At 32.6% G+C, this 13,390-nt stretch overlaps 1 protein-coding gene across 7 annotated transcripts; it reads left to right on the top strand.

Moving 5' to 3' along the window:
- Positions 1-7,275: 7,275 nt before the first annotated feature.
- Positions 7,276-12,525, top strand: LOC123196047 (transcription factor GTE8-like). 7 transcript variants are annotated; one of them, XM_044609932.1, is made up of 11 exons: positions 7,281-7,637; positions 8,207-9,513; positions 9,619-9,667; positions 9,776-9,907; positions 10,377-10,450; positions 10,592-10,664; positions 11,360-11,440; positions 11,520-11,635; positions 11,738-11,804; positions 11,913-12,043; positions 12,141-12,525. In XM_044609932.1, the coding sequence occupies exons 2-11, from the start codon at positions 8,266-8,268 to the stop codon at positions 12,408-12,410; spliced, it is 2,241 nt and encodes a 746-aa protein (XP_044465867.1). In that variant the 5' UTR covers positions 7,281-7,637; positions 8,207-8,265; the 3' UTR covers positions 12,411-12,525. The 7 variants fall into 7 exon arrangements, 5 of the variants coding, with proteins under 5 accessions (XP_044465870.1, XP_044465869.1, XP_044465867.1 ...); XM_044609933.1 differs by having other exon boundaries at positions 7,710-9,513; XR_006497579.1 differs by having other exon boundaries at positions 7,276-9,513; positions 11,918-12,043; positions 12,118-12,450.
- The last annotated feature ends 865 nt before the right edge of the window (positions 12,526-13,390 follow it).

Below are 13,390 nucleotides of genomic sequence, written 5' to 3'. Positions count from 1 at the left end.
GGACACATTAGACAAGAATGTTCTCTTTTTAAAAAGGAGAGAAAATAGAAAAAAAGAGAAGAAATTTAAAAGAAAAGTATTGACTGCCACTTAGAGTAGAAGTGATGACTCAAGTGATGAAAGCGAACAAGATGAAGGGAGAGCTAATCTTTGTTTCATGGAAAAAAATGATTCAGAAAAAGAGGTAGATAATTCTAACTCTTACTCATTTGAAGAATTACATGATGCATTCGAATCATTACTAGTGGAATATAAATATATTAGTTCAAGATTTAAATCTTTTAAAAAATAATTTACATGCATGAAGGATGAGTTAGAAAGTAGCAAAAATGAACATAACAAAGCTAAAAAGGGATTAGAACTAGCTTTGCATGAAAAGGAACCCTTGATTAAAGAATTGGATAACATGAAACAAGAAAATATTAAATTAAAGAAGAAACTTGATAGTTCAAATGAAATATTGGATAAATTTAAAGTTGGCACAAAAAGATTAGATAAAATGTTGACATCACAAAGGTTTGGTATAAATAAAAAAAGTTTAGGTTATAATAAGGCTAACTCCCTCATTGAAAATCATAGGCCATTAAAGAAACCTCATGCATTGCACATGAAATGTAAGTTTTGTGCTTGTTGGTCACACCATTAAGGGATGTTCAATTATGAATGACAAACCCTTTAAAATCAAGAAGGTTTGGGTTCCTAAAGGGACTCTCAAGGTTAACCCAGTTGGACCCAAAACTGTTTGGGTACCAAAAAAAGCTTAAATGTTGTTATTATGTAGGTGTGCCTTGAAGTTAAGAACAAAAAGTCAAATAAATGATACTTAGATAGTGGATGTTCAAGTCACATGATTGGAAATAAATGCCTCTTCACCTTCTTGAAAGCTAATGATGGTGGAAATGTCAACTTTGGTGACAATTCTAAAGGGAGGGTAATCGACATCGAAACCATAGGTAACTTTTCTTTCTCAATTAATGATGTTTTGTTTGTTGATAGTTTTAAACATAATTTACTTAGCATAAGTCAATTATGTAACAATGGTTTTAAAATTTGCTTTTATTCTTTGTGTTGTGAAACTGTCGACACTTGCACAAATGTCATTGTATTTATAGATCATAGGAATTCAAATGTATACATTATAGATTTGCATGATATTTCATCTAGAGATTTATATCTCATGTCAATTAAGGAAGAAGACATGTGGTTATGACATAAGAGGTTAGGTTATGCAAGCATTAATATGATGGAAAAACCTTTAAAAAGGAATTTGGTCAAAGGTTTACCAAAATTAGTTTTTAAAAAAACCAAATTTGTGATGCATGTGCCTTGGGAAAACAAATAAGAACTCGTTTTAAAAACAAAAATTGTTTTTCAACTTCTAAGCCTTTACAACTATTGCATACAGACTTATGTGGACCGTCTAGAACTATAAATCTAGGCAGAAAACATTATTGTTTTATGATAGTTGATGACTTTTCAAGATTTACACGGGTTTTACTTCTTGTACACAAAAAATATGTCATCAAAACATTTGTTCCATTCATTAAGAAATTGCAAAACCAAGTGGGTTGTGTAATTACTTGTATTAGAAGTGATCATGGAAAAGAATTTGAAAATTTAGATTTTGAAGCATATTGTGATGAACATGACATTAAACATAACTTTTCAACACTTAGGACTCTTTAACAAAATGGAGATGTTGAAAGGAGAAATAAAATATTGATAGAAATACTTAAGACCATGTTGTGTGAGCATGATTTGCTAGAATATTTTTGGGGTGAAGTCATCAATACTGCATGTTACATCATCAATAAAGTTATGATTAGACCAATCCTTTAGAAAACTCTACATGAGTTATTCAAAAGGAAGAAACCTAATATTATATATTTCCATCTATTTGGCTGTAAGTGTTTTGTGTTAAACAATGAAAAGCATAACCTAAGAAAATTAGATGCCAAATTGGATGAAACAATTTTTCTAGATTATTCATCAACCTCCAAAGCGTATAAAGTTTTCAACAAAAGGACACTTATTATTGAAAAATCTATACATGTTAATTTTTATGAATCTTCTTCTAAATGTAAAAGATGAAGTCAATAAAGGAAAAATCATTAGAGACCTATCCTAAGGTATAAGGACAAAGGCTTTTCTATGGAACACATGAGAATTGGTGACATTTTTGTCACAAATAGAGCTAAAGAGAGTAGATGAGACATTGTAAGATGCGAGTTGGGTGTTGGCCATGCAAGAGAAGTTGAACCAATTTGAGAGGAATCGAGTATAGGAGCTAGTTCTAAGGCCAATGAATCATCCTACCATTGATACAAAATGGTTATATCAAAACAAGATGTATGAGTCTAGAGTTATTATTCGAAACAAGATAAGATTAATCGCTTAAGGGTACTCTCAATAGAAAAGTATCGATTTTGATGAAACCTCTGCACTCATAGCTAAATTATAAGCAATTAGGATGTTACTTATATATGCATATTATTTTGATTTCAAACTTTTTCAAATGGATATTAAAAGTGCATTCTTAAATTGTTTTATTCAAGAGAAGGTTTATGTGGAACAATCTCCTGATTTTGAAAATCATGAATTTCCAAATCACGTTTTTAAACTAAGAAAAGTTTTATATGGTTTAAAAGCTTCTAGAGATTGGTATGAAAGACTAAGTTTTTTTTTAATTAAAAATGACTTTTTGAAAGGAAAGGTGGATACCATCTTATTTATAAAAAGACAAATGCAAAACATTTTAGTTGTTTAAATTTATGTTGATGACATTATTTTCGGTACTACTAATGAGTCTCTTTGTAAAAATTTTTCTAAGATAATGCAAGGTAAATTTGAAATGAGCATGATGGGAGAGTTTAACTACTTCCTTGGACTACAATTCAATCAAACAAAAGAATGAATTTTCCTCAACCAAGCCAAATATGTCAAAGACCTTCTCAAAAGATTTAACATGCAAAAAGCCAATGAGTAACCCATTCCTACAAGCATTTCACTCAAATTAGATGTGGATGAGGAAGGTAAAAGTGTCGAAACCAAAACATATAGAAGCATAATAGGTGCATTATTGTATTTAACTACATCTAGGCCCGATATTATGTTTAGTGTATGCATGTGTGCACATTTTTCAAGTGAATCCTAAGGAATCACATCTAAATGTTATGAAATGAATCTTGAGATACTTTACGGGAACCCCAAATATTGGTTTATGGTACCCTAAGGTATCTTCATTTGAATTATGAGAATTTTTAGATGCAAATTTTGAAGGATGTTGGATTGATAGAAAAAACACAAGTGGTACTTGTCAATTTTTAGGAAATATACTTGTCTCATTGTTTTCAAAATAAAATTTGGTGACAATATCTACTACAAAAGTCGAATACATTTTTGCAGCTAATTGTTGTGCACAACTTTTATGGATGAGACAACAACTTTTAGATTTTCATTTTGAAATGAAAAACATCCCAATATTTTGTGATAATATAAGTGTTATTCAACTTTCCAAAAATCCTATCTTACACTCTAGAACAAAGCATGTACACATTAGACATTATTTCTTGCGTGATCATGTTAGCAAGGGTGATATTCGAATTAAATTTATTGATACTAACCATTAACTTATTGATATTTTAACTAAGCTTTTTGATAAGAAAAAATTTGCTTTATTTGAAGAGAGAATGGCATGATCGATGCAAGTTAAGAAAGTACATAAACTTTGATACGTCTTGAAACTTGATTAAAATGGCATTTGTGATAATATACTTACTTGTTTTTATCATGTTCGTTTGATATGATGATGTCTTGTATTTGGTTGGTATGCTTGAGAATAAGTATTCGTAATTTCATGATTTTATGCTTGTTTAATACACGTATTGCTTAACATGTTGATTATGATATGTTTAGATGGTTTTGATGATCATTAACATGTTTTTGCACTTGTGTATGTGTATATATGCTCAGGGCATGATTAAATACACATTTATGCATATTGATATAGATTTGTGTGACATTGTAGATTTATGACATTTAGTTGCATGTCACATATCACTTTGATGATTTTGAATATGTTGGCATGCTTATATGTGGTTGCAAGTGCTTAGGTTGAAATATGTATTTATGATACAAATGCTACACTATGCATTTTCATTAATATCAAAGTTTCAATGATTCGAACACATGTTCAAAGTCATTCAAACAATGGAACACATTAAAAATATCCTCAAAATGATCAAAATATCCAAGAACCATTTCTTAACGTGTTTTGATTCAAATTACACATTAATTGCACAAAAGTTTTTTGCAAAAAAAATTGGATTTCAGGCTTAGGATGCTTGTCCTAATTTGTGTAACAGATGTCCCATAAGTTGTTTTATTTTTTTAGGAAAGGATGCCCATCCTAATCTTTTTGTAACGATTATCCTATAAGTTGTTTTATTTTATTTTTTAAAAGGAAGGACGTCTGTCTTAATCTTCTTGTGACGATCGTCTCATACATCATTATTAACAAAAACAAAAAGAAGAAAGGAAACCCATCTCACTTATTGGAATGGTCATCCATCGGGTTATATAAAACAAAAATCCTAACTTCTCCCCATATTTTTCGAATCGCCCTCACCCAAGGACCTTTATCCCCTCGTCTTATCATCTCCTAAAACAACTATTCAGACCATCATTGTCACACAAAACCTTTTTCATTTGAATTATTGTTGACCATAACATGTTTTCCACCCATTTTTTGTGACAACAACTATGACTCCCCGTTGAGTTATGTATTGTTCGTTGCTTAACTCACCATTTCTGGTGACATCTTGCATGTTTCATCATCATACATAGCATCCTCATATTTTCCATTGCATTTTGGCACTTACAATCTGGTTATTCACCATTCACCGTTGTCCTCTACAGTGGTTTTATTGAGTTCATCCAATTTTGAATTGATTTCAAGCTATTTTCATCACCCATGACACTAAAAAGTGAACCCCAAAGAAGCCACTATACTAAGATTTGTGGAATTCCAATTCGGAACCAAGCGCATAAGATTAACATAAAAAAACTTGTTGTGCACGACGTTATTTCAAGTAGAGTTCTAAACGAATAAGTTTTACAAGCACTTGGTATTTAAGATGATTTATTTCAATTTATATATGTTGTAAGTTGGACAAAATTATTTCGGCTTGATACTTATTATGATAATGAGGGTTTACTAAATGTCCTTACTGATTTTAATGTTTAGGTAGCTTAGGAAACATTAGGGAGTGTTGATTAAGCATTACATATTACACACAATATGAAAATCATGACACATAAATCATACACAACAAAGTCATTGGACTTATCATTGGAAGTTGCCGTCGTGGTGAACTTCACAGTTCATAGTGAAGTTTTTAGTAAAAGAAGACGACTACTTCATGTAGAATAAGAAGAGAACTAGTTTGGAGATTTTGGTGGTTGACAGTTGGCTAATTCATGCGTTACTACATTTGTTAAGGTAAGGGCACAATTGAACAAATGTATTTTGGGATTTTTTTTTTAATTTCAATTTATACAAATCGAACAATAAGTGAATTGTAAGAAATCGTGAATCAGCTATGAACCACCAGTCTAACTCGAAAACTTCCATAAAAAGGTTTTTTTTTTATAAATTAACCGTCTGAACCACCAATTCATGGTTCGACTAGTCTGGTCCAGTTCTGAAAACCATGTTCCAAATAATAATCAGTTTCCTCCTTCTAACGATATTCTAAGCCGAATGTATACTAAAAGACTTGGATCTATGAATTCTCAAGTATTTGTCATTGGTCATGACGAATTCCCTTCTTCAATAATATCTTTTATATTAGCTTTTCTATTAAGAATAGAGTCATAGATGATTCTTTCACCAAATGTTTTCACAAGAGGGTCGAAAGGGTAATAATTATCATACCAAAGAGAAGTTTTTTTCACCATCACCAATGACATAGGTTATTTGCCCTTTTAACTATATTTGTAAGCTTAAGAATACTTCTCCAAGTCTAAGAGCAATCTTGGTTATCACTAGTTTCCCAAAAAGACTTTTATTTTTTTGGTAAAAGGCTCCCAAAAATACTTATTTCTAAGATAATGGATTTAGACCCATTGGACCCATATAGAGTAATAATTTTCATTACTCACATTCCATAAGTGTCTTACCACAACTACTCTATTTCACTCCTTGGTTCTCATAATACCCAAACCTCCTTTATCTTTAAAAAGGCAAACATCCTCTCAAGCTACCTTAACCTTGTTTTTACTCAACTTCAGACCAAAAGAAAACTCTAATGATGCTTTCCATGTCTTTTGGTACTTTTGAAGGGAGTTTAAATGAGGAGGACCAACAAACTTGAATACTCAATAAAACAAACTTAATAAATGTGAGTTTTCCAATATAGGAAAAGAACTTGCTTCTCCATGACTTAATCCTCCTAATAATTTTATCAACAAGAGGTGTGCAATCCCCAAATTTAAGCCTTTGAGTGATTAAAGGCACCCCAAGGTACTTGATCAGAAGCAATCCCACTTCATAGCCTATGATGTCCCCAAGCCTTTCTTAAGTTTCCTTCTCATTCCCAAAAGAGAAAATACTACCCTTCCAATTATTAGCCTTAAGCCCGACCTAACTCTCAAAGGTATCAAGAGCCTCCTTAGGAAGCTTTATTGAATTTCCATCCGCCTTACAAAACAACATAAGATCATCAATAAAACAAAGGTGGTTTATTGAATTTCCTTCTTATTGAATTTGAACAAAAGGTTACAAGAAACCTTATCAAGAAGGCCTGATAAAACCTCCATAACCATAGCAAAAAGGGAGAGAAAAATATGATCACCTTGTTTCAAACCTTTTGGAACTACTAAAGAAGCCAACTAATTTCCCATTTAAGCAAATTGAGAAATTAAGGAATTGTGATGCAAGCTTCGATCTACTTTACCATCTCATGAGGAAAGCCAAGGATCTTATGTTATTGATGTTCATAGATTATTATACATGATTAATTATTGGATTTTACAATATTTTATTTTTATTCACATAATCTTAGCTTAGAAGAACCATTAAAAATCAAACATTTTACACGGCTTATCAATATTCAATAATGATCAAGATATTATTTTCAGATTCTATTGAATCTAAAGATTAAATATATCAAATATGAGGACCCGAATTAATTTAATTGCAATAATAAAATAAAATAATAATAAAGTAACTTAGGTTTTTCGTTATTATTAGGCATTGATCTCTCAAACCCCCTTCGTATAAATTTATTTTATTTCTTTATCGTGAAATCTCTATTCTCTCAGCTAGCCCCTATTTTATTTTCCTCTTCTTTCAAATCCCTAAAATTCCACTCAAATCTCTCTTTTTTTTTTTCCGTATCCCCAATTATCAAACCCTAAAATATCTTCAACTCGATCTCAAACCCTAAATATTTGTCAGCCTCACTGTCTTTCTCTCTCTATATCTCACTTCATCACTTTGAATCTCGTTTCCTTAAATCGTGAAATCAAAATCAATCCGCTGCTGTGTAGTCTGCAAATCGAAGTTTGTTCGGGGTTACAGCCAATTCATGTTGGTGTTCAGCGAGGGACTTCGTTGCTTTGAGGGTTTAATACTGGTAATTGATTCGGGGTTCTGGGTTATCTTGGAATTTGAATTTTATGATGTATTTGCTGATTTTTTTTTGCAGTTTTAAGTTTTTTGAAGTTCAAGTTTGTACTGGGTTTCTTGCTATTTGGTTTGTTAGTAGACAAGTTGAAGTGTTGGATCTACTTGGATCTCGAAACCCGATAAGTGTTCTTTTGTCGAGTCAGTATTGTGGTGTATGTACCGTTTTGAATTTAAAGTTATTCAACCTGTAGATAGTCAGGGTTTATTTTTATTGAAGAACTACAAAGTTAGATGTTCTTAGAATTTAATTGGCCCTTGTTTTTGTTGCTAATTGAATGGATAAAGCGAATTAAAGAAAGGTTGTATCTTTTGTTCTACTGTTTTACATTCTTGGAATAATGAATCTGTGAATTTATTGAAACATTATGGTGAAACGGTGTTATGTTACCCAGTTCAGTCTATTAATTTGTTTGTTTATGGCTTAAACATTATAAATTGTTTAGGTAAATATTATTATTTTAAGACTGCAAGGAAATTTGAGAGGATAAATGTCCTCCATGGTTAATGTGCATGCAGAATTTGGTGATTATACCTAGATTTACTGTGCACTGGGTATCAGGACCTTAAATAAAGTTATGGCTAAGATGATGGGGGAGAGTGATAGGTTCTCAGAAGGGTATTACAGGAATAATACATTTCAGACTGCTGGTGAATCTGAGGGGTCTGGTAGCTCAGGACGGATTGACACAGAGATTACTCCTTCAGAGGATTCAAGTGCCCCAACTAGGAAGTGCATTAATATAAATTCTGCCAACCAAGATGCTTTTGGTGTTCCCATGCAAATTCTTGCTCTTTCAAAGATATCACCACCTGAAAGGAAGGACCTACTAAAAAGGTTGAGAATTGAACTTGAACAGATACGGATTGTTATAAAGAAAGTAGAGTTGCAAAGAACAAATGGGATTGCAGTATCTTCCTCTAGTGATATTCTTAGTTGTAGTAATGGTCAAAGTGGGCCTCAAGTTGAGAAGTTAAGAAAATCCTCAGTGATGACGAGTGGGCCAGGTAAGAAAATGAATAATGTCGGTAGTAAAGGACATGGATGGAACCATGGTACTGCAGGAAAGACAGAGTCTGCAAAAATACAGCCTCTGTTAGCGAGCACTGCAAATATACTTTTGATGAAACAGTGTGAAACTCTGTTGAAACGGTTAATGTCTCATCAGTATGGCTGGGTTTTCAACAAACCTGTTGATGTGGTGAAGTTGAACATTCCAGATTACTTTACTGTTATTAAGCATCCAATGGATTTAGGAACAATAAAAGGAAAGATAGCTTCAAGTGCATACTCCAGTCCATCGGAATTTCTTGCTGATGTAAGGCTGACGTTTAGTAATGCAATGACCTATAATCCTCCTGGGAATGATGTCCATATTATGGCTGACACGCTGCGCAAATTTTTTGAAGCGAGGTGGAAAGCTATTGAGAAAAAATTACCAGCACCCGAGGCCCAATTATTGCCCAGAAAGAAAGGCCCCTATGTTGATGTAGGGACTGTTAAGGCAATGCCTACTGCTAAAAAGAGAAAAATAGAAACATTGCACTATGAAATTGTACCGGAGCCTGTTAAGCCAGTAATGACTGCTGTGGAGAAACAGAATCTAGGGAAAGAACTAGAGTCTATGCTGGGAGAAATGCCTATGCATATCATTGATTTCTTGAGGGAACATAGTTCTGATGGAGGAGGAACTGGAGAGGACGAAATTGAGATTGATATAGATGAGCTCAGTGATGATACCTTGTTCACGTTAAGGAAGCTTTTAGATGATTTTATGGAAGAGAAACAAAAGAACCTGGCAAGAGCTGAACCCTGTGAAATAGAGGTACATCATTCTGCTATTGTTAAGTTGATGTACAATTTGAAATCTTCGTTTGCTATATTTTGGGTTTTCCAGTGACAAATTGTGGGTTTTTATTCATTGTAACAGTTGTTGAATGAATCAGGACTAAGCAATTCATCCATGCAACAATGCAAAGGTTTTTTTTTTTTTTTTTTTTTTCTGATATATTAAAATTCTGAATGCCTTCTGCAAAATATTAGGACTACTTATTGACTTATTTTTTCCCTTTATTTTGGATTTGTAGAAGATGACCCCGCTAATGAGGATATTGATATTGGTGGAAATGAGCCTCCTGTCTCAAGCTATCCTCCAGTGGAGATTGAAAAGGATACAGGAATTAGAAGTAGTAAATGTGTCAGTTCAGACAGCTCCAGTGGTAATAACAATTTTCCTGCTTTGTCTAATACCTGGCTGGGTAATTTTTGTGATAGTTTCTTTCAGAAACTTACCATTTGTTTGATCTTCTTTAATATCTTTCTTCCATATTGTGACATATAGGGGACCAGATTTGAAGGGTTTTTGTTATTATTTATAATTGAAATTATAAGAGCATCTATAGGTGCATTTGATTATACAAGAGCCTAAAATAATGTAATTAGTTGAGATGATGTGACAATGGCTGTTTAAATTCTAAGTTGATTTTCTTTTTCTCTTATTTAAGCCATTGTAATTTTATCTGTATGGACAAAATCTGTTTGTTCTGTGGTATTTTACTTATGTGTAGTTCTACAATGTGTTTTTTTTATTCTCATAACAATTCTATGTTAGTATGGTTTTGGTTGTTCCTGAATTAATTTTATTTCATTTTATAGCTTACTTTTTTTTTTTTTTGGGTGCCTTCACAGATTCAGACTCTAGCAGCTCTACTGAAAGTGAATCTAGTGGTGTTAAAGCGTCAACTCCCATCAATGTCTCAAAAGTACATACTTAGTTTGGTGGTTACTAATTGAATTTTTCATTTAAGTCCCACCTGCTGAACTACTATGCCTTCTTGGCTGTTCATGCGAGATTCCATGATTCTATTCAACCAGCTTTCTACTCACTCAAGCTTTTTCTTCAGGTACAAGAAGCCTTGAGTTCTGGAGCTCAATTAGATGAGAAGACAAGTACTGGCAACCCCTTTGATGGAAATCGTAAGTATTTGGTAGAATGACTTGCCTTTTGGATTAAAAATTATGTGAAAAACCTTTGAATGTAGTGTCAGTTTTGGTTGAAGTCATGAATTGAAATACAGACTGGGATAAGTTCTCAAGCCTCTCTCCGTCTTTCCCTTATATAAATATTTACCATATTAATATCTCATATTGTCCTTAGGGTCTTAACTTGTTTACTAGACTTGGGTTTGATGGTAATCTTTGATAAACAAGTTTTGGTCAAAATCTAGACTTGGGTTTCCCTATATTGAATGTTGAAAAGAATTTATACTTGTTATTGCTTTCAATGTTGATGATTATAGAAACTATTATGTATGGCTCAACCCTAGGATGGTCTGATGTGAGATATTTACTAGCATAAATTTTGTGTTTCTTTTAGCACCCTTATCCTCAAGATTGCAATTTGGAGGTGATGAGTATATACAGGGACAATTTACAGTTTTCTTCATGGATCTATTAGAAAGTCTTGGTCATTCAAACATGATTTTTTTTTCTCTTTTAAGTTGTCTTGACCTGTATTTGTACGGCTACATATTGGACATTTACCCCCTTCTGTAAATCTTATTTTTTTTTGGTTTCCAGTTAATATGGATTTTTTTTCTGCTATTCAATTATAAAGAAAGGATGAAATTTGTATTTCTTTATTTATAAATTAGTCATTCGTGCTCTTTCAGAATCTGTTAGCGAATTGGATCAGGGTGAACATACTTCCCAGCAAAAACCGAGCTCTGTTGAGTCAGATTATTGTCAAGATGGTAAGATCAAGAGTATGGAAAACCTTATCCACCTGGCAGTTTTCAAACAATGTCTCATTGTTCTTACCTGAAAATTTAGGTGATAGTGCTCGCAGTGAGAGGCAGGTCTCTCCTGGAAAACTTTATCGGGCTGCTTTATTAAAGAATAGATTTGCAGATACCATTTTAAAAGCTCGGGAAAAAACTCTTTCACAGGTTGGTTATATATTTGGGGTTATTGTTTGAGTTACTTGTATGAATATGTCTGTACTGTGAGCATTTTCAATTTTTTTTTTTTATTTGATACAATTTCATCAGGGTGACAAAGGGGACCCTGAGAAATTGCGTAAGGAGAGAGAGGAACTTGAACTACAGCGACGGAAAGGTTGTTAGCTATATTATTGTTCTATTATATAGCAATGTTTTGTGAGTATTTGAATTTTTGGTGCATGCATGAGGAGTCATAGATAATAATGGTTTCTGTTCTATCCAGAAAAGGTTCGATTGCAAGCAGAAGCAAATGCTGCTGAAGAGGCTAGAAGGCAAGCTGAAGAAGAAGCTGCAGCTGAGGCTAAACGAAAGAGAGAGGTTGAGAGAGAAGCTGCACGACAGGCATTGCTGAAGGTAAATGGGAAACAACAATATGCCTTGGTCTGCAAAACTATGTACTACTTAATCCTCATTCTGGATTTTACCAGGACAATCTCTCGTATTTGTGCAGATGGAGAAGACGGTTGAAATTAATGAGAATTCTCGTTTCCTCGAAGACTTAGAAATGCTTAGGACTGCCCCTGCCGAACATTTACCAAGCTCTGTTGATGAGACTAGCCCTGACCACTCTCAGGATGGCTTGGGTAGTTTCAAGTTCAGAGGCAGCAATCCATTGGAACAACTTGGTTTATACATGAAAGACGATGATGAAGAGGAAGAAGCGGAACCGCCAATTGTTCCAAATCCTCTCAAGGACATCGAGGAAGGAGAGATTGACTAGGTGAACTATTTTTTTTTTTTTTTTAATCATACATGAACAAGTCAATGAAGCAAGAAATAGATATACTTTTACCATCAAAAGGAAAGAAATGAAGAGATATCGATCTTTTGCTTAATGACCGGAAGATCATAAGAAAGTTTTGCCAGTATTGGACTTGAAATAGGGTGAAGAAGCATCTATTATCAATTTGGGGTTGTTTTTGTTTGCTCTGGAATTGAGAGTAGCAAAATATTGTGAAATGGGGCTTTGATTGATAATGACAAAAAAGGCTTAAAAAGCGCATGACGGAGCAGAAAACAAAACCCTGCAAAATTTTTGAATTTGTTATGCAAAAAAAGAAAAAAAACCTTTTAATGAAGGGTTAAACATTGTAAATTTAGAGTCAAAGCAAGTTTTAAAGAAACAGTAATACCTTATGTATTAAAATGGGTTAACATATTATTATATAGTTAAATAATTTTAAATTAAATGGTTTCAATATTTGTTAAAATTAATCAGTTAGCACGTAAAGCATGGAATCAAGATGACTATACATTAAAATGCTCTAAATGATCTATTGTCGCATCAGCCTATTTTTTTTTTTTAATTATAAAACCCTTCTTGTTCATAAGGGAACTGCTTAATTTCAGTGACATCTAATTTAATTATGAAAAATAGATCAACATCAATTCATTTTAAAAAATAAAGTTCTTAATTATCAAAGACCATCAAAACATCAAAACCCTCATAGAAAAAATATATAATGCTTTCTAAAAATAATGCGTATTAAAATAAATTAAGCAAGATCATAGGTTGGTATTTTGAAAATAGGCTTTTTTTTTTTTTGGGTAAGTAGAATAACCGTCATTCTCTATTGCGCTTATTTGATTCTACTAAATTTAATATAAAAAATTTATTATTTCATGTTATCTTTTCAATTTTATGACACAATTTGATAAATGAATAACTTTTATATAGATAAAAACAAGTTTTTTCCTTTA

The sequence above is a fragment of the Mangifera indica genome, chromosome 14 (genome assembly GCF_011075055.1).
Source record: "Mangifera indica cultivar Alphonso chromosome 14, CATAS_Mindica_2.1, whole genome shotgun sequence".
In the NCBI taxonomy this organism is placed as follows: domain Eukaryota; kingdom Viridiplantae; phylum Streptophyta; class Magnoliopsida; order Sapindales; family Anacardiaceae; genus Mangifera; species Mangifera indica.
The sequence above is the reverse complement of the archived record's forward strand: the minus strand, read 5'-3'. Positions and strand labels throughout refer to the sequence as shown.